Source organism: Silurus aristotelis, assembly GCF_946808225.1.
Source record: "Silurus aristotelis genome assembly, chromosome: 16".
In the NCBI taxonomy this organism is placed as follows: Eukaryota; Metazoa; Chordata; class Actinopteri; order Siluriformes; family Siluridae; genus Silurus; species Silurus aristotelis.
This window is the reverse complement of record NC_139589.1, coordinates 10,928,819-10,956,811: the sequence shown is the minus strand read 5'-3', so window position 1 is coordinate 10,956,811 and position 27,993 is coordinate 10,928,819. Positions and strand designations below refer to the sequence as shown.

The window sequence follows — 27,993 nt, the reverse complement described above, 5'->3', positions numbered from 1 at the left end:
AACAAAACTTTTCTCCTGATTTCCAACATCAGCGCAACAAACACGGCTTTATGTGCATAGTAATAGTGTTAAAAAAACAACACAACATTCTGTACCGAGCTCGCAGTCAACATGCAAGAAGCAAAATGCAGAAAATCCGACCCAGTCGTGCTCAAACACAAACCCGTGGAAGCACAAAACTCTTTAACATCGAGGTGTGTGCATATGTGTGTGTGTGTGTGTGTGTGTGTTTGGCATAAGAGAAGTACAGTGGCGGAAAAGCAGCAGCCACAAGCACAATATTATACAGCTAAAGAAGACCAAAAGCCCAGAAGCAAATAAAAATCACACACACGCACACACACTACGCCAGCTCAAGCATAAATGATCCTACTATAGCTTTATAGTATCAAAAAGTTACAATGATGAAATGTAAGGCATACATTTACGTTGAAAAAGTTCAATCAAGTCATGCATAGATTGTAAAAGTTATTGTATTTCTCTAAAAAAAAAAAAAACAGATGCAATCTAGATGTTTAATATTGAAATGTCAATAACTAATACGCTTTCAACATGACCATGTCTTTTTTTTTTCTTTTTTCAAAGATGCACCAGTTTTAATCATATTTTGGTAAAATATCAGTTTATATTAAAAAGGTTTGCACTGTGTGCACACACTGAAGAAACCTATTTCTTAGATCATTCTAATAAAAAAAATAAAAAAAACAAACTGTAAAGCACAATGTCCGTTACCTAAAATGTAAAGCGCATGTTTGGTGTCGGACGTTTAATGTTTTTCACTGCACTTACAAGGCTAATTGAGTTATTATATAATAGAAGTTGCCAGTTTGGCATGATGCATGTCTTCGTCACCTCAAAGAGTATTTCACTAAACACTGTTTGTACATTCCATAGTACAGTGAATCGAATTTCAATTATAAACTCCTGAATCCTGAAACTCTTCGCCTTGCACACACCAAACACGCCTTGTCGCACGGCAAGACTACATTCTGGGTAAAGGAACATTGTGGATCATTTTGTAAACATGCTAATATTCCCTTAAACTCCTTCCCTATTATATAAAAACCCAGTTTCCTGACTTGACCTGATCTATTAGTGAATGTGTTCACAATTTAACACACGCGCACCTCCCTGAATGTAGATTACTATGGATATGATCACTGGTCAGGGCAGGCTGTTTAACCTTTTTAATGATTTTGTAGAGAGAAATATCACAACTTGGGCTGCGACTAATTATGATATATCAGCAAAAAAATTATAATCAGGCCAATATGATTACTAACAAATAACACTGATTTTTTTTTTTTTAAGTTTAAGTGTTAAAAAAAAGTGGCACAAACCTGTGTCTTAAATGACTGAATTCTGTACTAAAAACTCCACATGCTCGAACCTGAGAATGTAAAAGGGTTTAGGATGCTGTCTACAAGCTTATTTAGGCATCACAAATCTCAATGCTACTCTCTTCTTAATTGTGGGGGGTGCCAATAATTGTAAGCCAATGGCGTGCATAAAAATCAACTAAATTTAAGCCTGCAAAAAAAATCTGAGGACTCAAATGAAAGTCTTCAAAATCCTTGTTCGTTGACGATTTAAGTATCACTCCTAGAGGTCAAATCGTTATCTTACAGGGTGCCAATAATTATATTCACGCCATGTATGCTTTTTGTGGAAAAACGATTAGATTTGTGGAATTTGCGGATTCAGCATTTCTACACTGTGATTTCTGTTTAAAAATAAAATGTGCCATTTGAAATAAAACAAAAAGTGCCTTGAAATAAACATGATCTTGTACAGCAGCGCCCCCTATTGCTTGAAATTACATTTGTTTAGTTTTTTTGCTAAATTATGCAAGAGAACCTTATTCTTTTTTTTTTTTTTTTTTTACATTCTAGTTCTTTGATAAAAGATCTACAAATCAATTGATTCCAAACAAATTTAATATCAAACCCTGATGGAGATCTGAACACAGGCTGTTTCTCAAGCTGTGTTCCTGCGTTCTTTCTTTCGACTCGTGGCTCACATCCTAAAAAAGCAGTTTAAGTTCCTAAACATGTTCTAATAATATCGTTCACTGTGAGAACAATTTGATTTCTATTATCGGGTCCCAAAATCAGTGAATATTTGCTGATTTCATAACAACAATGGCTAAAATAAAAAATCTGCTTTTTACTCCAACCGCCGGCAGCACGTTAGCTAAATCAGCTAGTTAGCAAGAACCTCCTGTGGTAGCTTTAAGCTACTGGAAGCCAAGTATTTTTTTTTTTTTTTGCACTTCCTGTTTTGAGAAACAGCCAATTGCATTCAAACCACCTTCACCATGTGCTTCAAAAAATAGTGTGATCCCACTCCATATAGTAAAAGTGCAAGCACAGCCTCCGCACTACACAGGAGGGGAAATAAACACACTCACACACACACACACACACACTCACAAATATAAGGAAGAGTGTGTCCTGAGATGACACACAAACAGCGCATGCTGCAGTAAAACTGTACAAATGCATGCATGTTGTAGGGGATACGTCCCACACGATGTCCTCGTGTCCCAGCTGCATGACGGCTCTCGGAAACCGTTCCAAATCCCCCATCCCTCACATCCCGGGGGCGCGAGACAGTAAGCCCTTTCAGTCAGGCATGAGGCGTCAGGAAAGCACTTCATCCTCGCCTACGAAGGGCAAGTCCATACTGCGTGTGCCATCTCCGCTCTCTTGTTTCCTAGGAAACACACACACAGACACACAGTGTTGTGTTAAAAGAAAAGCACAGCACAAGTTTAAAAAAGCCATCATCAGTCACATCAGAGGCGTGATGAGATGGAAATCTCAGCAAACATAAAATAACATTCGAAATGTCACGATGTTACGAGGTCTAAATAAAAAAATTGTTTCTTAAACAGCAGCTAAACTCACTGATCCAACTGAACGTGTGTGAGTGTGACATAATACTGTAATGCTTGATTGACTGCCCTCTATCACTATCTAGGTGAAATCTCATTAACCAGATTAGGTTTCAGTGTCTGGGTTAACTTTTATTTTACAGTTACCTTTCCCTCTGTAGATCTCTGTATCTTTCATTCACTATCACCATTTAATATCAATCAATTGAATGCTCGACTGGTCCCACCTTCTCTCAGGGTAAGAGGCAAGAATACATCAAGACTCTTCTCTGTTCTGACACCAAGGTGTTGGAATGAACTTCCCCTGAATGTCCGAACAGCTGAGTCATGTCTAATCCCTCCCTGCCTCCTCCTGAAACACTTAAACAAGCACTTATTTTCCCTGTTTGATTTGTTTTTACATAAAAAAGTGCTATAATTCTTTTCAACACAGTTTAGACTGATGGTATCCTAAATTTGCAACCTAGTGAACCAATGTTGATGAATTTATTGATGGACTTCTGTACGTCGGTCTGGATCAGGGCATTTGCTAAATGCGGTAAATGAAATTTGAATAATGAAAGTGGAGCTTAGACATGTTTTAGCCAAGTTTGGCCCCGCCCACTGTGCACCGAGAGGTGAAATCGTGCTGAAATTCATGCAGGCACGGAAAACTCACCAAGTATTCACACTAATAATTGGTCTAGTGGTTAGGATGCGGCGCTCTCACCGCTGCGGCCTGTGTTCGATCTCCGGTCAGGGAACCAACCACAGCCACTCTTAGTGCCGGTCCCAAGCTCAGATAAATGGGGAGGGTTGCGTTAGGAAGGGAATCCAGCGTAAAAACATGTGCCAAATCAAACGTGCGGATGATCCGCTGTGGCGACCCCTAATGGGAGAAGCCGAAAGAAAGTTTTATTTACACTAATAATTCTGGACTAATAAACACAGGCCTGGACTTTTTCCCACTTCTCTAATAAGGTCACTGGTTTCCTCTGCTGAAGGGCGTGACGTTACATGCTGTTGATGTATTACAATCTTACATCGGCAAAAAACAATGAATTAAAAGCCTCAATTCAGAGCCCCATAATCCATCACTGGGATCAAAAAAGATCTGTCTTGTAGTGATGGGAAAATCGCTTCATTTTAGTGACTGGACGAATCATTTTTTTGAGTCATTTAGTCATTAGTTACGTTTTCAGCAGTTCCCCCAGCACGTCCACATACACGAACCTTGACTATAGTTAACATAAACTAACTTATAGGGAGTCACATGACAAATGAACAAACAACTCAAACAAGAGGACTCATGAGATGAACTACTTAATTCTGTTTCCTGTGTAATGCACTGCGTCGTGTCTATGGAAGTCACGTGATAAAAGAAAGAATGATTCGGACTAGAAGATTTGAGAGGTAAAGTACTCAAATCTGTTTCCTGTAAATAACCTACAGAGATTTCATGATGCTTTGCTCATGTGGGTCCAGTAGGAAATGAAAGAATCACTCTTTGAGACTACTGGTTCTTTTGAGTCACAATAAAGATTCGTTTAAACTCAATGAATCGTTCATGAAAGACCCGACAGTAACGTCACGGCGCACTCATTAATGTCTTTTTGTGTTGTTTTACAAACATAGAGCTACATGGAAATTGTGTTTCCGTAACAGTGTCGTGGTTTAGTACCAGTGGAAATTCCTCTTCACTACAATCCAACTTCAGTTCATCTATGACAGAATATTCCAAGGTTATGCCTGTGCCACTGTTCTGACACGTTAAACATGCAAAATGCAAACACACTGAACTCCTAAGAGCATTTCAGAAGGACGGCTTTTATGGCAAGTCACGTGATTTCAGTGGGCAGGAATAAAGAGGAATGCGTCATTATTAAGGCTTTATCAGTCATAAGGTTAAACACACAGCGATTCTGAGCCATGCTTCATGTGCATGCTCATTAACAGCTCATGCCTACCTGGCTCGAACAAGGAGCGGAGACGGTTACATTCGATCAAACACGTACACGCTTGGTATTATGACATCACTGCTTGCCTTTCCTTATTGTTTTTCAGCTTGATGTAATGCTCACTTTAAAATGCTGGTTTCAATTTGTATAATGATTAGTGAATGGAGCTGACTACATATCTCCAGATGTACGTTACTGTTATTCCTTATTTAAAGTTGCGTCGAGGCACTGAGGTGATGTCATATGATAATTTTTTTGTGAATAGCTGATCGCATGTAACTTGAACTTAAACTGCTTTGGAGTTTGGAAGCTGACAAAATTATTTGGACACAAATTTCATATATTTGAATTCGTTCACATTACATTGAACTATTTTTTCACGGTGTATTAATGTATATAAGATGTGTTCTTGTTTCTTATTATTGGTAAGAAAATCGTTGTCATAATGTGGCATGTTGAATACAAAACAGAAAAATCTATTAAATGTAATGTGCATTTTATTGATACACAATATTCATATCCAGATCGTTTTGTCAGCTTTTAAACCCCGTTCAACATAAGCCAGTCATTCGGCAACATTATGGCAAGGGAGTGGGAGGGATGTCCAGAAAACCAGCAGTCCATTACCTTTGGTTACCGTGAATGAAGCAGTATCGTAAATTCCCTGCTCTCCCTTTTCTAGAGGGCAGGACAGAGGGAAGCACCACAATCACACACACAACTTGAACACAACACGATCTATAGGCAGGGGTTTGGTGCTATGGTGAAAATGTAACAAAGATTTTAGACTGAATCGAATCAAAAGCAGCACTCAACACATAATGGAGGAACTCCAAAGAAACCTATGGTAGATATTTTCATTAATCCAGAGCATCTGATTTCTGTTCCTGTGCAGGTCATGTAAGGCTTACGTTAGGCCATGTCCCTGTGCAGTGGGACTGCGGTCCTCCCTCCGGCTCCAGTCGAAAGGATTCCCGAATGATCGCTTACGCAGCATAGTGCGCACCAAGATCTGCAAGCATGGTCACATGATCACAAACACAGATTCACCAAATGTAACATGTCATATAATCAGAATCAGAATAGCAATCAGATTTATTGGCCACATATGCCTGAGCATATAAGGATTTAGTTTCCAGTTTAGAGTAAACCATCAGTGCACAATTAATGTACAGTACAGACTCTGCACAGCAGTGCTGGACATGTTTACCAACCAGCACAACTAAATGACCAAGCAGAAGACGGTACATATTGGCCTGTGACAGATCATTATAGATACTGTGCAGTTGGGAATTCCCCATCGTTCATGTTCACACTCCTAAGGTGCCTTTCTCCACTATATTCATTTTTAATATGCATAATTATAATAATATTTAAAGTTAATACAATACATGTAGTTCCCAACTACCTATGACCCCATCGTAAATGTAAAATATTGTACGTTGAGACATGGTCTAGCCTATGCAGGAGCCTTAAAGTTTTAATAATTTGTTGTTGTTTTTTAATTGATTTCTGTAGTGTTAATAATTTAACAAATTACAGTACATAATTTAGCAAAACAGAGCAATTTACAGTACCCTAATGTATAAATTGAACAGTATAAGGGCTGTCAAAATTACCGCATTAATAATGCATTGGTGCAAATTCAGATCGTTTTTATGAACTATAAATACATATAAAATAGGTGAAATTAAAACCTTCAACGCAACACACTTATTTATTACAAATTCGCTCTAACGCAAACATCCTGCAATTAAAACCGTCCGTGTGGAAACTTAGCAAAAGTTCCGTTTGATGGTCATTTAAAACACCTAATTACTTTGAAACATTTACAAGAATATTTTTGTGTTTATGCTCTATGTTGAGTCTGGTTTCACTAATAATAAAATATTATTAGTGAATATTTATATATAATAAGAATAAGAATATTTGCATGAAGCGTCAATATTTGTCCATGAATTAACTCATGACAATCATGTGATTATTCGCGATTAAATATTTTAATTGATTGACAGCTTAAAAAAAAAAATTTGTGTGTGTGTGTGTGTGTGCGCGCGCAACAAAGTGGGAAATGCGTACATCCTGCCAGTGCCCTAACGTATTGTACCGCATATATGCTGCTTCATTTGCTTGCCACAGAAAACGTAAAATATTTTTACAATTTTGTCGACTTGCTATCTTAATAGTAAGATCAAAAAAACTTTTTTTTTAAAAAGCAGGGTTTTTGTTTTTTTTTACCCAAAGTCCTGAACTTTTTAAATAAAACCTATTAACAATCGTCACCTATCCAGTTTTAGGGAGCCTATGCCTAATGTCGCCTCAAATTCCTGTTCTCGGCTGATAGGAGTGAAACTTGCTGTGGTCTTCTGCTGTTTTCTGCTCATGATGATTATAAAGTTCTGCTATAGCCTTCCTGGTATCCTGAACCAGTGTGAGAGAGGGTGGCTTCTCTTACCTTGGTCACATGATTAGCTTACAATATACTTGCATTAATGTGTAGTTGTGTAGGTGTTCATAAAAAGGTAGACTATAAGATTGTGTGTGTGTGTGTGTGTGTGTGTGTGTGTGTGTGTGTGTGTGTGTGTGTGTGTGTGTGTGTGTGTGTGTGTGTGTGTGTGAGAGAGAGAGAGAGATTTCTCACCACTGTGGCCAGACTGGGGATATGTTTCACTGAGTTCTCCACCTCCTCCTCTGTCACCTCAATCAAACTGCAGCAGTTGTCATCCTCAGGAGGAAGAGGCTCCGCCCCATGCCGTGTCACCCAAGGGTGAACCTGCACACACACACACACACACACACACACACACACACACACACACACACACACACACACACACACTCTGAAAGATTAACTTTCTTCTATGAACCTTCGTTTGACTCATTTTGCTTGCAACCTTCAGATTATTTTTGGGTCTCTTGCAATGAATTGTATCATGGGTGCAACTAATCCTGCCCACTCTGTCTCTCCGCAGAATGCTAAACAGCTGAAAAATAGTTAAGCATGCGGCATTAAGAGTGAATTTGTGCCAGCACTTGCTACAAAATGTGCCATTTTTTTCCAAATCTGTGTAATGACAACGTGTAAACTTGTAATGTTTAATGTTTGAATTGTGGCATCGTGGAGTTCAGGAGCAGCAGGTAAAAGTTACTGCTGTGAAACTGCACACAGTTTGATAAATACTGACCTTGATCTGTGGTACAGTTATTCTGTTTTCAGGATTTTTATCCAGCATCTTAAAAAGGAGGTCCTTCAAATCATCAGACACATCGGCGCTGTGATGGAGATACAAAACACACTATGGATTCAAAAATAAAACAATAACACTGAGAGTAGAAATATAATTGATATAAATCTGTAAAATTATAACATTATAACACTAAATTAAATATAAAAACTACAAGCGATGTAACAGTATCATGTAGCCATATAACAAAAAGACATTTTCGGCATAAAAGTCTAAAAAGTATATACCGTATTTTCCGGACTATAAGCCGCTACTTATTTATGTTAAAAATAAAAATCTTTTTCAAATTCAGAGGGTGCGGTGTATTTTTGGGTGCGCTTTATAGTCCGGAAATTAATAAATAATGTACAGTGTTTTATTTAATAATATTCATATTAATTAATTTCATTGTGTTTTATTTGTTTAAGGATTTCTTATTCAGCAATTGTTCAGCAAAACCGTCAGTGGTCACATGTTTTCCATATTGAGAAATACTGTGTGCTCATGTTATGGCTTCTGTTGTAGTCATCCATAGTTCACCATCTCCACCCCTATTCTTTTAGTGATTTGTTATCTGAGTGTGTTCACCTGTTCTGTGTGATCTGTCATTGATTATTTGGTCTGAACCCTGTTATGTTTTTTACCGTGAATTCTATTTGTGCATTCAATTACTTCATTCCAGGTCCTTATTTCTGTGCATGAAAATGGATTCTACAAATTTCCTGCTCTTCTTATCCGTTTCTTTTGTTCGGAATATGAATTGTCCTTGTTTTATTTGCCTGCATGGATTGTGAGCACTCTAGTGACTTTTGGATTCAACCCAATAAAGTGTGTGGTAAGTTTAGGCACTTGTGTTACTATCTTCTATCTTATTACACACATCTATTTGTAATGCCAATTTCTGATTCCTTTGGATTTTCTTGCTATTTATTTAAAAGCTTCATAATCAAGGGAAGAAAAATAAATAATATGGGAACGTCTAAAAGAATTGTAGTCAGTCCATTAAAGTCTCAATAGAACATTGTTTTCTGTAAAATCACTTCTAAGTGCCTTTAACTTATCACATTTTTTATGAACAATATTTATTTTGTCTTGTATACCATCACTGGACAAAAAAATGCTTCTGGTTGTATCATAATTTCTGAATTGATGCTTTACTCTGTACAACAACAAACAAACAGATCGTTTATATATACATACACACCTGTCTATCAGCTAGAATTCTGACCCTCAAAGACCTGTTAGTCTGCCTTTAAAATGTCCACCTCCACTACATTTATTATCCTAAATTAGATGCACCTGTTTGAGGTCGTTAGCTGCATAAAGACACCTGTCCACCCCATACAATCAGTAAGAATCCAACTACTAACATGGCCAAGACCAAAGAGCTGTCCAAAGACACTAGAGACAAAATTGTACACCTCCACAAGGCTGGAAAGGGCTACGGGGAAATTGCCAAGCAGCTTGGTGAAAAAAGGTCCACTGTTGGGGCAAACATTAGAAAATGGAAGAAGCTAAACATGACTGTCAATCACCCTCGGACTGGGGCCCCATGCAAGATCTCACCTCGTGGGGTCTTAATGATCCTAAGGAAGGTGAGAAATCAGCCCAGAACCACACGGGAGGAGCTGGTCAATGACCTGAAAAGAGCTGGGACCACCGTTTCCAAGGTTACTGTTGGTAATACACTAAGATGTCATGGTTTGAAATCATGCATGGCACGGAAGGTTCCCCTGCTTAAACCAGCACATGTCCAGGCACGTCTTAAGTTTGCCATTTGACCATTTGGATCATCCAGAGGAGTCATGGGAGAAACTCATGTGGTCAGATGAGACCAAAATAGAACTTTTGGGTCATAATTTCACTAAACGTGTTTGGAGGAAGAAGAATGATGAGTACCATCCCAAGAACACCATCCCTACTGTGAAGCATGGGGGTGGTAGCATCATGCTTTGGGGGTGTTTTTCTGCACATGGGACAGGGCGACTGACAATGACCCGAAGCACACAGCCAGGATAACCAAGGAGTGGCTCTGTAAGAAGCATATCAAGGTTCTGGCGTGGCCTAGCCAGTCTCCAGACCTAAACCCAATAGAGAATCTTTGGAGGGAACCTGACTGATCTAGAGAAGATCTGTGTGGAGGAGTGGGCCAAAATCCCTCCTGCAGTGAGTGCAAACCTGGTGAAAAACTACAGGAAACGTTTGACCTCTGTAATTGCAAACAAAGGCTATTGTACCAAATATTAACATTGACTTTCTCAGGTGTTCAAATATTTATTTGCAGCTGTATCATACAAATAAATAGTTAAAAAATCATATATTGTGATTTCTGGATTTTTTTTTTTAGATTATGTCTCTCACAGTGGACATTCACCTACGATGACAATTTCAGACCCCTCCATGATTTCTAAGTGGGAGAACTTGCAAAATAGCAGGGTGTTCAAATACTTATTTTCCTCACTGTTTATTGCATACCACCAAAATCACCCAGTGTCAAAAATTTGTTGGAAAGGATGGTTTAAACTATAAAAAATACTCATATTCATATGCATGTCTGGTCTTTTAATGTATTAGTGCCTTGTATAACTTTCTACAGTGCTACAGAAAATATAAAATTAGTACGAGATTAAGATTAAGGCCACTCACTGCTCAGGTAGTTTCACAGGCTGAGTTTTGATCTTCTGGTGCAGACTCAGTATGCGTTCATCCATGAAGGGACACTGCAAGACACGCACTGTATGAAACCTCACATTTCGACTCTACACAGTTCACAATATCACACTGCTTTGGATGTCAGTGACGTCAGTGTATAGTGTGTGTGAGCAGTAATATCAGTCTTACCACACCGAAGACAAAGCAGTACAGCGTGACCCCCATGGCCCAAACATCTAGAGCCTGGAAACACATGTTAATATTCTTCATCGTCATCCTCATCATCATCATTGTCATCATATTGTCTGATTGTAAGTCTGACAATCACTTGTAAAAAGCAGTTGAATTTTTGTGGTAATAATTTGTAGCAGCAGAAAAAGGTCTCACAATATTTTATTTCCAGTAGGCAACATGATTAAAGTTGACCATATAGTAAATGATAAGAAATGCAATACAGCACAATCTTGTTTGAGAGTTGAGAAGATGTTCTCTCTCTGACCTTGCCTGAGAAGTTCTTGCGGGTTTCTGAGAGCGTCTCAGGAGCGAGGAATGCCGGCGTTCCCACCGTGCTGGTCAGCAAGGCATCAGCTCCCTCAAACTGGTTGCTGACACCAAAGTCAGCAATTTTAATATGTCCATCCTCACCACCCAACAGGTTAGACGGCTTAATGTCGCGATGAATGATCTTCTGATAGTGTACTGCAGGGAAGTACAATAAAACATTGTAATTAGTATTAACAACAAACTCTGGAGTCACATGTCGAGATGGTTCTTGAACTCACAGTACTCAATTCCTCTGAGGAGGTCCTGGAAGTAAAAGCGAGCCTGGTCCTCGTTTAGGGGTTTATCTGTGGGGACCTCCATCACGGCACTGTACACATACACCAACAAACATGAGACAAAATATATGGAGAACCAAAATAAACAAAAGTGTAGTGAAGTGAACTCATTTATTCTCTTATTTATTAAATGACCATTTTATTTGTTTCATAAAAAAATTTTTTTTGAGACGCTAAATGCAAAAACAATCACAATAAAAATTGTAGAAACTTCCATTTTAAAAACACTATATGAAGTGCATTAAATAAATGCATTGAAACGTATTGGAATCCTACTTACCCGCGCTTGACCAGTTCAAATACTGTACAAAAAAACACAACAACAACATTGTAGTACCTCTTTGTAAATTAATATGAATCAGGCAGGATAAAAGTCTGAACTACGCTATCTAAAACTAATATTTTATTTCACAAACATATTCCCACATTAATATGAATCCAGCATAGTGTGTTCTGATTGGCTGATTATAGAGCAGAAATAATAACACAAAGTATACTGTGTAAATTCTCGCAAAACTGAAATAGACAACTTTAAACAGCAAACATGGCAAATTGGTAGGGTCTTAGATTCTTAATTTTTGATAAGCGATGAAAAAACAATAACAGATTTTGGTCATATTCATCCCTGATTCTTTAATGATAATGAATAATGGGACCAGGGTTTAGGGTGAAAGCGTCTGCTGCGGTGATCTACAAAAAATAATTGTAAATTATGAGAGAAGAAGAATGTTCACAATGTTGTCATGAGACAACAGGAAGTGTAAAGCTGCATAACATGGATTGAAGGCAGTAACACGTATCAAAGAACTGCTCTACATATGAACTCGTAAAAATTGGGTAGAAATAAATCTGTTAAGAAAGTGAATGTAATAAAGACATTTTTTGTTTAAACAATATCTACTGTGCATTTTTAATTGTTAAAGTCGTGCATGTCATATGCCATTTGTTCCATTTGTGCAAGGAACTAAAATGAGTTATTTAAGAACTGAAATTATTACTATTATTAAAATTAATATGAGTAATAAAATGTAACCACATAAGCCAATCATTTAGATCTGCCACTTAATAGTGTCATAGCTAATTTGCATAGCATTAAGAAAATCTATATTTAAATATTCACTTGTTATTGAAAACAAACACAGCTTTTGTTTGTCACTTAAGATTGTGTGAAAGAGTAAGGCATCATTTAGACCACCTTTTACATTATTTAAAAAAAGATTGTCATAATATTAGCTTCACCTGCTGTACACTTCTGCATAATGATTAACTGCTCCTCAATACTGTAATTTCCAGACTATGAAGTGCACCCAAATATAAGCTGCACCCACTGAATTTTACAAATATTTTTATTTGAAACATAAATAAGCCGCATCTGTCTACACTGAAACTAATTAACTTTACACAGGCTTTAACGAAAGACTGTTACACGGTGTAACTGGTGAAATATGTTGTGGCTCCTTTAAGAGCAGAGCACCATTTTGGGAATAGCACGTCACTGCATTTATCAAATACCGAGATATAAAAATATATATAAAAAGATAAAAAAAAAAAAGCACGAGTTTTGGAAACCTGTCTGTGCTTATATGATTTCTGTTGCAACTGGAGTTAGTGAGATCTCCCTTCACCCAGACTCAACGCGTTACAACGGCTTGTATCTAAACAGTAGCCGACCAAGAAAGTCATTGTTCACTGTCTTCCTCCTTCCTTTTACAACTATTTCTCTCGGAAGTTTATCTTTTGACATCGTCGTGCGTTTAAAAAAACGTTGTTTCTCCCGATGCCGTGCAGCTCAGAACACAGGTGAGGTGCGTTTTTTCGTTTCCGTTCGGAAATTTCATTGGTCTAATGTTATGGGGTTCAGTTTTTTTGGCTTGAAGTTTGTGAAACCGGGAAAAACCCAGAAAAAAAATCCATAAATTAGTCGCTTCATTGTTTAAGCCGCGGGGTTCAAAACGTGGGAAAAAAGTAGCGGCTTATAGTCCGGAACATACGGTAATTAAGCGATCTATGTTTCAGAAGTGACAAATAACATTGCAAAAGAATCGAATTTGCCTAGGCAGCTAGTTTACATCTAAATTTTGAAACCCCTCAGATTATATATTTATTCTCTAATGCAAATCTGCAAATCCTTTGTAATGCAGTAAATGGCAATAAATCAGCCTACAAAGGTTTTGCACACATAAGTGTTTTTTTTTAATAGCACACTGGAGGTTTAATATTTTGTACACTATGACATCAAATTAATATACAAGGATTTACTAACCCTTGGATGAGATTGAGATGTGATGTCGTCACTTACCCATGTACAGATGGTCCTCACCCGGGTCATCTAGCACCTACACAACACACACACACACACACACACACACACACACACAGCGGGGTTTAGCAATGCAGAAGTATCTTCTACTGGATGTCTACAGTGAACACTCACACACCTCTACCAGCTTAACCACATTAGGATGGTCAAGCTTCTTAAGGATGGCAATCTCTTGATACACCCTCTCCAGGGGGCCTTTGGGTTGAGGAGGACCTTCAGGAGCAGAGCGGGCCCCTCGAGGAGGAGGTCTTCCTGTATAAACAGAAAGATGTTAATGAGATTCAAAATACACACCACACTGCTAAACACACACACACACATGCCTATACGTTCACCCAGCTGAGTAGCCCATCTGCCATATGGCAAACTCTTACGTGGGAAACCAGCCTGCCGCATCAGACGCTTCTTGGACAGGACCTTCATCGCCTGTTGGGACATGGACAAACAGACAAAACATTCAGAGCAGGGGCTTAGAATGCACGCACACGCAACACACAACCCCTCTAGTCATTCAAAATGTATACACAGTGTACACACCTCAATATCAAAACGATGAAACCGACAAAATTGTTCATGTTTACTCATGACACTTAATCACACTAAATCACTTTCATTTCTACTGTCAATATCTGCCATACTCATCCATCCCCATCTAGATTCATGTATATACATATATTTTCTACTTTTCTATTTTTCTACTTATCTTTATTTTTTCTATCCTTATATTCTATTCCTTTTTTCATGCTTAAATGTCGGACAGTCGAATAAAGCATTTCACTGCATGCCGTACTCTGTATGCCTGTGTATATGACAAACAAAATTTTAACTTAACCGTTAACATTTTACAAAAAGAAAATTGTACATTTAGTTATTATGTCACAAATTGTTTCGTTTTTGTTCCTGAGTGGTACAAAATGTATCTGCTGTTTTCTAAATGAATGTGAATGAAAGTTTGCGAGAACTGATATTTTCTATAATTCTGAGGCATGAGCAAATTGAAAATAACACTTAATACTAAGAAACCAAAATCTGTGTTGCACAATGTTATAACTTATTCAGTTATTTATTATATTTATTTGTAGAGACAGATTTATTCAAGAGGCATTTAGAGACCTTAAGAGACCTAAGGAGACTTGTGTGAACGTGTTGTAAATGTGTGTGTGTGTGTGTGTGTGTGTGTGTGTGTGTGCGTGTGTGTGTGTAGGTCTCACATAGTAAGTGTTGTCATCCTCATTGTAGGCCAGTTTGACAACTCCGTAGGAGCCCTTGTTTAAAAAGAAAGAGGAGACTCGTACGAAGAACAGCAAACACGCCACACATGTCAGGAAATATCTTGTTTTTTTATGCTAAATTTTACGAGTAGAACAATTACAATTAAACAAATAACAATTCAACTCAGAGCAAATCATGATTTTTGTTGAAAGATATTTCCCTCATGGCACCAGCATGCTTAGAAGCATTTTATAAATATTTTGCCTTATAAAGCTCTAAAAAAAGAAATACACCCGACACCGGGTATAATTTTATAGAAAAAGATAAAAGGAATTTCATGTACATTATCGAAGGGAAAGAAACAGTGAATTAGAAGACCAGCATCTGATATTTGAATGATCTCTCTATCTCTCTCTCTCTTACGCCCGCACACACACACACACACACACACACACACACATACACACAGCATGTCCAGTTGGTGGAGCAGATTGAGGTTCCAGCAGGAGCTTCAGAGCTCAGACACAGAGATGAAGAGACAGCAGGAATCTCCATCTCTGCTCTCTCGAACAATCTCTATCTGCTCTCTCATTCAGAGAGAGCAGAGAGAGAGAGAGAGAGAGAGAGAGAGAGAGAGAGAGAGAGAGAGAGAGAGAGAGAGAGAGAGAGAGAGCAAGAAAGAGAGTGTAAGGAAGAGAGAGAGAGCAGGTTCATAGAAGTGTAATCAATTAAAACCTAAATGGTTTCTTTTGTCATTTCTTTTTTGCACATATTTTGAAATTACATTTTTTTACATTTAATAAAAACTCTGTTAAGGAATACACTAAAGAATTTTAAACAGACAGCGATACAAAATAAACATTTAGTCTTATTTATTCTGTAAAGAAGTAAGTTTTGAATTAATAAAAAACAAAAATGTATACACTATAATATACTTGTGTTGAAGTCATTCCTTAAAGCAGTATTTTTGTTCTGCATATTGTCCAGGTTATCCGTCCATTTTTTATTTTATAAAAAAATTAATACATACATAAATAATCAACTATTGCTCTTTTTAAACCATTTGATTTTACCCATTCTTCCTTACATAAACCTGTAATTACACCCATTTACCACTAGAGGGGATGTTTAATATAGGTCAGAGATATTAAATTAGATATTAAAGATTTAAGGCTTTTACTTGTCACATGTACATTACAGTAAAAATGAAATTCTTCTTTTTAGGAAACTAGGGTAAGAGTGCAGAGTCAGCCATGATACAGCACCCCTGGAGTAGAGAGGTTTAAGGGCCTTGTTTAAGGGCCCAACTCTGGCAGCTTGTCTGTGCTATGGCTTGAACCCCCGACCTTCCGATCAGGAGTTAGTGGCGGCTCTAATGATGTCTCACAGGATGACATAAAAAAGCTAACTAAATTAAATTTGAGTCAGGAAACTGTGTACAGATGAATAATCAAATAATAATAAAATTACCTTTCCGATCTCGTCTTTCAGCTTGTACTGGTTCAGCTGCACACAATCCTTGCAGAATAAAACAGAGCATTTATATGGAATATCAAGACTGAACATGCAATTATATTAAACTCATACTGGTGTAAATGGGTTTTTAGAAAAATCAAAGAGAGTGTGTGTGTGTGTGTGTGTGTGTGTGTGTGTGTGTGTGTGTGATTCTGTTTGGAAGCACCTATTATTTAGGTCACATACATTCTAAGCAGCACTTGCACAGGCCTATTTCTCTTTCTCACACACACACACACACACACACACACACCCACACCCACACCCACATACTTACATACTCGAGTAAAATGAGTGAGAAAATGTCCAATCATATCAGTGGGGACATCTTACTCACCCCCCCCCCCCCCCCCCACACACACACACACACACACACACACACACCCCCCCCCAACCCCAACATCTCAATGTTTCTCTAGCAAACAAACAGATATCATGACCCATATCATGTCTGGACACCTACCTGCAGGTCAGTAATGGAAACTCGGTGTGACTCAACAGTGGGTCGGCGAGGCAAGCGAGGGGACGAATGGGGCGAGGTGATGGGTGAGTAGGGCAGAGAGGGGTAGATGTAGCGGCCGTTAAGGCCGGGTGAGCCACAGGGTGAGGACAGTGTGTGTGAGCGCTCCTGCAGTGACAGCTTCCTGTCTGAGAGGTTTAGCCTGCCCCGATGTTCCTGTGCCACTGGGAAGAGAGCCTCGGGGCGACTGGCTGTGTGCAATAAAAGGTCACAGGACGGTGCATGGAAGGGTGGGAGCGGAGCTGAGGCCAGCTCGGGTGTCTCTGAGCTATCCATCTCCTCTGGATCCTCCTCCTCAGCATCGCCCATCCTGTCTACACTAGGCTCGTACTCCGTTACCACAATAAGGGACTCCATGTCAACAGTACAGGGGCTCAGGGGAGGGGCTGATAGCGTGGCACACCCACGCAACAGGTCCGGAAGAGTCTGCTCAGGTGCCTGGGCTGCAGGAGCGGATGGGGCATAGCCAAGAGGAGCGGTTGCTTCAGTAGAAGGCCATGAGGAGACACAGGGAAACATGGTGGACTTCCTGAAAGCCTCCCAACTTTCCCTCCATCAGGAACACAGCAAGATTTTCTGTAGAAGAGCAAGGAACAAAAAAAAAAAAAAAGAGTTACAAATTGTCCCATATGTTTTGCTACAAAGACTTTGTTCCACTTCGAAAAATAGGACGACAAACATTTTGTACCAGGAGCGACCTGAAGGCTGACTAAAATAAATAATTGGGCCTCATTTATCTTTTTTTGTTTTCAGGAAAGCTGGCGATATATATATCTATATATATGATTTTATGGGTCAAAACGAGAATAGAATTTTACACCCACTTTACCCACAAAGAGTCATCAACACTGATTTTCTTTTAACCCTGGATCATATGTTGATGAATCGCAATCACTTGTGAAGTAGAAACTGTCTGCATTCTAGCGCTTATTTCGTGTGCAGGGGGGAAAAAAAAGTCAATAAAAAGAAAAGCTCTCAGAATGGCGAGTATGAGACAGAAGTGAAAGCTACTTTGATTCAAATCCATAAAATATCTATAAAACATTACTTAAATAGCACGAGGGATCTAAAAAGACCAAGTATAGAAACAAATCACACAAAAGTGAATTAGCTGTAAATTAAGTGAGCAGTGGAAAAATGGTGGATATGGTTTTGGAGATTTTGGGAACGTTAAGAATAACATTTTAAACTATTTATTTTGTCAAATACTGAACATTATTATGTTTACAAAGTGATATAATGTCTACATATATGTATATATACAGCACCTAGATACACATTTATATTTACGTTTGCGGCATTTAGCAGACGCACTTGTCCAGAGCGACATACCTAGGTGCTTTGAGTCTCTATCAATAAAGATATATATATATATACACACACACACACACACACACACACACACACAGTACCCATGTGATCATGGGCAATATTTTTGCAAACAGAATTTTCATGAATACAATTTTTTTTTATGTAAATGCCTCTAAATGAATTCTATGATAAATGATGTTTGAAAATGGGCAAAAATAATAATGGTACTGTATATACTTAACACCTTTACCCTTGCATATTTATGCAATTACTAGTCAGCCAGTCATGTTGCAGTAACATAATGCATAAAACAGCATCATCTTTAAATCACACATCAGAAAAATGGTCTCCATCCCCTTGTATTTTAGCACACAATAGACATTAAAAAACAAACCATCCAGCGGAGACAATTTATGCTGAAAATTTGGGGTTAGAATTTAGTGTCAACAGAATAAAAGCATAAATCCAGTCTGACATTATATAAACAGTTTGGGGTGATGGTGATGGTGGTGGTGATAGTGGTTGTGGTGATTCTGGTGGTACACTGGACTTTAAATTCTGCAGCCTATGACCAAATACGTTGCTGATACATGCATCCCTTTACGGCTACAATATTAATCATTTTGAAATGTCTACCTCCAGCATTATAATGTGCTATAACAAACTGGCTCCATGAACAGCGACAAATGAGCTCAGTCTACTACCTCGCTAATGACCAGAACTGAATCCAGCACAGCACATTTGGCATTTGTCAGAATGAGAGATTTGCTGTACGAATATATAGACGACAAATATGAAGCGATCATGTGATGCAATGATTTCAACACAGACCAGAAGCTCACAGGAATGTTTTGCTATATATATATATATATATATATATATATATATATATATATATATATATATATATACAGTGAGGAAAATAAGTATTTGAACACCCAGCTATTTTGCAAGTTCTCCCACTTAGAAATCATGGAGGGGTTTAAAATTGTCATCGTAGGTGCATGTCCACTGTGAGAGACATAATCTAAAAAAAAAATCCAGAAATCACAATATATGATTTTTAAACGATTTATTTGTATGATACAGCTGCAAATAAGTATTTGAACACCTGTCTATCAGCTAGAATTCTGACCCTCAAAGACCTGTTAGTCTGCCTTTAAAATGTCCACCTCCACTACATTTATTATCCTAAATTAGATGCACCTGTTTGAGGTCGTTAGCTGCATAAAGACACCTGTCCACCCCATACAATCAGTAAGAATCCAACTACTAACATGGCCAAGACCAAAGAGCTGTCCAAAGACACTAGAGACAAAATTGTACACCTCCACAAGGCTGGAAAGGGCTACGGGGAAATTGCCAAGCAGCTTGGTGAAAAAAGGTCCACTGTTGGAGCAATCATTAGAAAATGGAAGAAGCTAAACATGACTGTCAATCTCCCTCGGACTGGGGCTCCATGCAAGATCTCAGCTCGTGGGGTCTCAATGATCCTAAGGAAGGTGAGAAATCAGCCCAGAACTACACGGGAGGAGCTGGTCAATGACCTGAAAAGAGCTGGGACCACCGTTTCCAAGGTTACTGTTGGTAATACACTAAGACGTCATGGTTTGAAATCATGCATGGCACGGAAGGTTCCCCTGCTTAAACCAGCACATGTCCAGGCACGTCTTAAGTTTGCCAATGACCATTTGGATGATCCAGAGGAGTCATGGGAGAAAGTCATGTGGTCAGATGAGACCAAAATAGAACTTTTGGGTCATAATTCCACTAAACGTGTTTGGAGGAAGACGAATGATGAGTACCATCCCAAGAACACCATCCCTACTGTGAAGCATGGGGGTGGTAGCATCATGCTTTGGGGGTGTTTTTCTGCACATGGGACAGGGCGACTGCATTGTATTAAGGAGAGGATGACCGGGGCCATGTGTTGCGAGATTTTTGGGAACAACCTCCTTCCCTTATTTAGAGCATTGAAGATGGGTCGAGGCTGGGTCTTCCAACATGACAATGACCCGAAGCACACAGCCAGGATAACCAAGGAGTGGCTCTGTAAGAAGCATATCAAGGTTCTGGCATGGCCTAGCCAGTCTCCAGACCTAAACCCAATAGAGAATCTTTGGAGGGAGCTCAAACTCCGTGTTTCTCAGCGACAGGCCAGAAACCTGACTGATCTCGAGAAGATCTGTGTGGAGGAGTGGGCCAAAATCCCTCCTGCAGTGTGTGCAAACCTGGTGAAAAACTACAGGAAACGTTTGACCTCTGTAATTGCAAACAAAGGCTATTGTACCAAATATTAACATTGACTTTCTCAGGTGTTCAAATACTTATTTGCAGCTGTATCATACAAATAAATAGTTAAAAAATCATACATTGTGATTTCTGGATTTTTTTTTTAGATTATGTCTCTCACAGTGGACATGCACCTACGATGACAATTTCAGACCCCTCCATGATTTCTAAGTGGGAGAACTTGCAAAATAGCAGCGTGTTCAAATACTTATTTTCCTCACTGTATATATATACATGCATGTTCATCTACCTTTCCTTTCAGCAGATTGTGATTTTGGTCAGTACACAGAAAAGAGCACAGTGACAAGGTAGAAAAACTTGACCAATTTGAAGACCATTAAAATGACCGGATCGTAACAAAAATGACGTCCCTGCAATTCATTATAACATCGTTAATAATGAGACGTGTTCTATCTCTGTTTCTGTTCGACTCGATTCATCCGTAACGCTTTGGCAGGCAGGTTCTCAGTTGGTGTGAAAGCTGGAGATATGGAGCGTGTGTGTGTAGGAGTGGTGTGGAATAAAATCAGGTACAATAAGAGACATTCATCACTCTGGAGGGTTCAGGAAGGAGGGCGCGTGTGGGCAGGACCACCTCCCCCTCTATGCAGCCTCATTTTTCTTCCACAGAGACACGGATATCCTTCTGCCTTCCCTCGCTCCTGTTCTGCTACTCCTAATTATCCCTTTTACCACTGTTTTTTAAATAAACTATAATATTTTGAATAAAATGGCACTGCACAACATTACAGTTATATTTAATGTGCACTACCTCGAGACATTAATGACCAGGTTAGAATCCTCAACGTCAAAGAATAATAGTAGAGAGTCTGGACCCAGGCTGTGTTAGTCATTCATTCTTTCATTTCTTTACATTTCAGTCAAATTCTTGACCCTGATTGGTCAGAAGCTCTGACAGTATCGCAGCTATAAATCACTGGTTTACATTAATGCACTCGATCTAATAAATGATCGTTTCTATAGTAACAACTCATTCACAGGAAGCTCAGTGGAGCAGGGTTTAAAAAAAAATGGGCAAAAAGTCTCATTATTTAGAAAGACGAATGTATAATTGTTAATATGTTTGATAAAGATGTTTAGACGTGCTGCATCATATGTTCTGCTTTAATTATATAGTGGCAAAAATATATATTGTTATATTTTGTAAAAAAATGATCAACTTGTAACTGTCACCTTGACGAGTTCATCACATGACACCATCTATGATTATTTTCTATTGATCTATTATTATTAGATTATTATTTATTATTATTAAAGCACAACCTGCCGTGTTCTTACACACAATGACCGCATGAGGTGTTAATTCAGTCTGTGATTAATGGAGGATAAATTCTAAACAAACCCATGCTGTGTTATTGCAAATTGAATGCAAAAGTTTAACATTTTCTCCAAGATTGTTTTTTTATTTATTTATTTATTTTTAAGTCTGACCAATTAAAGAACTGGGAAAAATCACATGATCTTTAGTTAAAATATATTGGCTGACTGGCTTATTTTGTTTGTGTCACGGTTTGGGGGTGTAGCTTAGTGGTTAAGGCATTGATCTTTGGAGCCGAAGGTCAAGAGTTCATATCCCAAGCTACCACATATGGACCCCTAGGCAAGGCCCTAAACCCCATAGCTGCTCAGTTATATGAATAAAATAAATTTGAGTCGCTGTGGATAAGGGCGTTTGCCAAATGCCATAAATGTACAGAGCAGAAAATTATTAAAAGACATAAACAACATATGGCATTAAAAATCTAAATGTCTTGGCAACCAGAACAGTCGTTGTAAACACAGCGAACGGGCAGTGTTTTAGGTTGAAGTGACTGTCAATTATCCTGAGGCTTGGAAATAAGTTTTTTATTAAGAGCAGAGTCAAACTTTTGAGAACGTGTGCATTGCTGCTCAACAAAACCCAAAATTCCCAATAATAAAACTACAGGTAGTCCTTGAGTACAATATATTTTTCGATATAAATATTTCAATCTTACGAAGACTAATGATACAAAAAATTTTCTCGACTTACGATATTTTCATATTTGTCCCAGGCTAATGAGGGAGGGGAAAGAGGAGGGTGCATCTACAGAGTATTGAATTATATGGAAGAGTGCAAAAACACCTGTGCAAATGTAAATTTGTTCATAAAAATCCATTTTATAATGTAAGAAACATTGTTTTGGAGTATAATGCATTCTAGAGGCTACACCGCGTTAAAACAGAGTTCGTGCCAGGTATTTTCTTACTAGTCTAACATTATTGCACATTACTCAGTGCTATATGGTGTCCCACGAGTCCTCTATTTTCCCTTTTGTTCGATGTAGAAGTGGCGTTCATTTGTACAATGATACAAAATTATACAGATTTTAAAATGTTTCAATCAACTACCTACTTTTACTATTTTCAAGAATCTGGGATGTAAATTATTATTTTTATAGTGTAAAAGACTGCAGTTTTACAGAGACATCAAAGTCAAAATGTTCCTGTGGTAAAAATGCACCTATTATGGTCTCTTTTAAAGCGCAGATGAGTTGAAAAGAGTACAAAAAGCCAGAAAGAAGATTGCAGAGTTCTCTGAGAAACATTGATGTGAGACGGTGCTTCAGAACACTCACTGAGCAAAGATGGAATAGTGGTGTTCTTATAACGGTCCTCACCTCGTGTTTCACCCAAAACAAAGTTTCAGTTTTCATCACTCACAGCTTCATTAGCTCTACTACATGCTGGGGACAGATGGTGAGTCTGAAAATGTTTTTTTTTCTTTCTGGGAATAAATCACACAATAAATCGAGTCAGATTTCAGGTAAAACACAACCACGGTTTTCAAAGTGTGTTACATTTCACTTTGCGCAGTTTAGGAGAGATTTTGATGCGAACAGATCCCAAAGCACAGGGCCAGAACTGTTATGATAAGAATGAGGAGAACACTGTGAATATGCAGAGATGTGACTGAGATGTTGCAGAACCGCAGGAGCTCTGGTTGGCTGAGTTATTTTAATCTGAAGGCAGTTTCGCCTTGCTGCATGACCTACTTTTATCTCTGACAGATTACAACACTACGCACATCCAATACATACCTTATACATACCCTGTACATTTCCTACACATACATCCTACATACATACCCCATACATACCCCATACAACATCCTCTATAAATATAATATACATACCCATACATATCCTGCATATTCCATATACATACTCCATACAACATCCTCTATACATACCCCACACATCCTTTATACATACCATATACATACCCCATACAACATCCTCTATACATACCCCACACATCCTTTATACATACCATATACATACCCCATACAACATCCTCTATACATACCCCACACATCCTTTATACATACCATATACATACCCCATACAACATCCTCTATACATACCCCACACATCCTTTATACATACCATATACATACCCCATACAACATCCTCTATACATACCCCACACATCATTTATACATACCATATACATACCCCATACAACATCCTCTATACATACCCCACACATCCTTTATACATACCATATACATACCCCATACAACATCCTCTATACATACCCCACACATCATTTATACATACCATATACATACCCCATACAACATCCTCTATACATACCCCACACATCCTTTATACATACCATATACATACCCCATACAACATCCTCTATACATACCCCACACATCCTTTATACATACCATATACATACCCCATACAACATCCTCTATACATACCCCACACATGCTTTATACATACCATATACATACCCCATACAACATCCTCTATACATACCACACACATCCTTTATACATACCATATACATACCCCACACATGCTTTATACATACCATATACATACCCCATACAACATCCTTTATACATACCATATACATACACCATACAACATCCTCTATACATACCACACACATCCTTTATACATACCATATACATACCCCATACAACATCCGCTATACATACCCCACAAATGCTTTATACATACCATATACATACCCCATACAACATCCTCTATACATACCACACACATCCTTTATACATACCATATACATACCCCATACAACATCCTCTATACATACCCCACAAATGCTTTATACATACCATATACATACCCCATACAACATCCTCTATACATACCACACACATCCTTTATACATACCATATACATACCCCATACAACATCCTCTATACATACCCCACACATGCTTTATACATACCATATACATACCCCATACATCCTCTATACATACCACACACATCCTCTATACATACCATATACATACCCCATACAACATCCTCTATACATACCACACACATCCTTTATACATACCACACACATCCTTTATACATACCATATACATACCCCATACAACATCCTTTATACATACCATATACATACCCCATACAACATCCTCTATACATACCACACACATCCTTTATACATACCATATACATACCCCATACAACATCCTTTATACATACCCCACACATCCTTTATACATACCATATACATACCCCATACAACATCCTTTATACATACCATATACATACCCCATACAACATCCTCTATACATACCACACACATCCTTTATACATACCATATACATACCCCATACAACATCCTCTATACATACCCCACACATCCTTTATACATACCCCATACAACATCCTCTATACATACCCCACACATCCTTTATACATACCCCATACAACATCCTCTATACATACCCCACACATCCTTTATACATACCATATACATACCCCATACAACATCCTTTATACATACCATATACATACCCCATACAACATCCTCTATACATACCACACACATCCTTTATACATACCATATACATACCCCATACAACATCCTTTATACATACCATATACATACCCCATACAACATCCTTTATACATACCATATACATACCCCATACAACATCCTCTATACATACCACACACATCCTTTATACATACCATATACATACCCCATACAACATCCTCTATACATACCACACACATCCTTTATACATACCCCATACAACATCCTCTATACATACCCCACACATCCTTTATACATACCATATACATACCCCATACAACATCCTCTATACATACCACACACATCCTTTATACATACCATATACATACCCCATACAACATCCTCTATACATACCACACACATCCTTTATACATACCATATACATACCCCATACAACATCCTCTATACATACCACACACATCCTTTATACATACCATATACATACCCCATACAACATCCTTTATACATACCATATACATACCCCATTCATATCCTGCACATTCCATATACACACCCCATACAACATCCTCTATACATACCACACACATCCTTTATACATACCATATACATACCCCATACAACATCCTCTATACATACCATATACATACCCCCATACAAACCACATACATCCTCTATACATACCATATACATACCACATACATCCTCTATAAATATAATATACATAACACATACATATCCTGCACATACCATATACAAACCCCATACATACTCTATACATACCATATACATATTCTGCACATTCCATATACATACCCTATACAACATCCTCTATACATACCACATACATCCTCTATACATACCATATACATACCACATACATCCTCTATACATACCCCATTCATCCTCTATACATACCATATACATCCTCTATACATACCTGCCAAGCCATATACAGTACATACCGCATACATCTTTTCATACTATATTCATAGCCTGCACATACTAAATACATATTCTTGACATACCACATACATACCTGATATATATTTTACACATAATATATACACAAACCATAGACATCTTACAGATACTATATAAATACCCCATACACACCATTGCCATTCTCTATACATACTATACATACACTATACATATCCTGCACACCCCATATATACCATGTACATACCATATATATACTCTATACATTCCCTATACACATTCTTCAAACACCATATGCATACTCCAAACATACCCTACACATATGCATACTATGCACATGCCCAATACATCTGTCTTCACTTATTAGCTGTACTCCAGAGCAGACAGACCCGGGTTATGGACACACACACACACACACACACACACACACCGACCAGTACACAAGTGTAGAATGTGAAACACGTTTTGTGAATCATTTTTAAACAAACTCCTTATACACAAGCAATCCACCATCGTACCATTATGACAACCTACAGTCCTGTTCGCTAAGACTTCAAATTAACACTCATGAATACATCTGATCCCGACACTAAAAAGCAATATGACTTATGACTGACTCCTGTGCAGCTGGCTGGGAGTTAAACAGCTGGATCACAGACATGCCCCGTCTTTGTGTGTGTTCCTCTCTGTCCTGAGGTCTGGGTAATGCAGCACAACGCCCCGAACCTAGCCAAACAACATCTGGATCCACTTATAGTTAACATACGGGTTTTTTTGTTTGTTTTTTTTAGAAAATTAACGAATCAATTAAATCATATAAGAGCAGAATAAGCGAGTTTAGAAATATTTTGTGGAGACACTTCAGCACTTCGGAAGTAGGAAGCGTTAGCCAGCTAGCAAACATCCTGACTGATAATGATGGTAAATACGGTATTTAGCTCGGTGAACGCAAGAAATAAACTACGTCGACATTCCGAAAACATAAATACAGACTCTGATCATTTTAAAAACACCTGGATATTTATATGGACATTTGCCCAGATGTATTTTTTAAGACCAACTTGTTTTGCTAAACAGACGCTATCGGGTGTCCACAGATGTTGAGGAAAATCCGCCTGGTTTAAAGGATGGTCATCAGACAGATATAAAATGGCTAATAATCGAGTGTTGACGTTTGTTCTTACCCTGTTTGGTCAATAACGTCCTCTTACAGTGTAGGCAAAAAGCTGTCCTTGCGTGTGAGACCCACAATGATGTGCGTGCAAAGAGGAAGTGCCGAAAGCAGAAGCAGCAGCATCCCCCGCTCAGCCCCCGTGTCCCCGCTGTTCAACCTCAACTCACCGCGAGGGAAAGTGAACGCACCACGGCCTCGTCCCGAATACTCTTACACAATGCGCCCTCGTCTGCCTTCCCTCGTTTCTCCATAAGGAGGTGTTCAAATGTGTTGCTAGTTTGCAGACTCGGAATTATCTGGTCGGCTACCAGTTTTGACATTACAGTTAAAGCATTACATGAATGTGTC

General features: G+C 38.4%; 1 protein-coding gene across 5 annotated transcripts; it reads right to left on the bottom strand.

Annotated features, from left to right (window-relative positions):
• Positions 1 to 8: 8 nt before the first annotated feature.
• camkk2 (calcium/calmodulin-dependent protein kinase kinase 2) lies at positions 9 to 27,993 on the bottom strand. Of its 5 annotated transcripts, none has more exons than XM_083564285.1 (17): positions 27,656 to 27,943; positions 17,059 to 17,691; positions 16,551 to 16,598; positions 15,080 to 15,133; positions 14,243 to 14,294; positions 13,987 to 14,120; positions 13,848 to 13,884; positions 11,829 to 11,850; positions 11,492 to 11,580; positions 11,209 to 11,408; positions 10,899 to 10,952; positions 10,704 to 10,777; positions 8,019 to 8,106; positions 7,475 to 7,606; positions 5,745 to 5,845; positions 5,461 to 5,511; positions 9 to 2,715 (listed from the first exon to the last, which is right to left on the bottom strand). In XM_083564285.1, exons 2-17 carry the CDS (start codon positions 17,632 to 17,634, stop codon positions 2,643 to 2,645), a joined length of 1,785 nt encoding a protein of 594 aa, XP_083420411.1. In that variant the 5' UTR covers positions 17,635 to 17,691; positions 27,656 to 27,943; the 3' UTR covers positions 9 to 2,642. The 5 variants fall into 5 exon arrangements, with proteins under 5 accessions (XP_083420411.1, XP_083420414.1, XP_083420415.1 ...); XM_083564287.1 differs by lacking the exon at positions 27,656 to 27,943 and adding an exon at positions 23,379 to 23,485 and having other exon boundaries at positions 456 to 2,715; XM_083564286.1 differs by lacking the exon at positions 27,656 to 27,943 and adding an exon at positions 23,337 to 23,481 and having other exon boundaries at positions 456 to 2,715.

What these genes read in the sequence shown, in the direction of transcription:
- camkk2 (XM_083564285.1), bottom strand. Translation starts at nt 17,634, where the DNA reads ATGTTTCCCTGTGTCTCCTCATGGCCTTCTACTGAAGCAACCGCTCCT. An exon ending in AGGATGACAACACTTACTAT is followed by an intron (nt 14,295 to 15,079) that starts GTGAGACCTACA and finishes ATGTCCCAACAG; the next exon opens with GCGATGAAGGTCCTGTCCAA. An exon ending in TTTGAACTGGTCAAGCGCGG is followed by an intron (nt 11,581 to 11,828) that starts GTAAGTAGGATT and finishes GTATGTGTACAG; the next exon opens with TGCCGTGATGGAGGTCCCCA.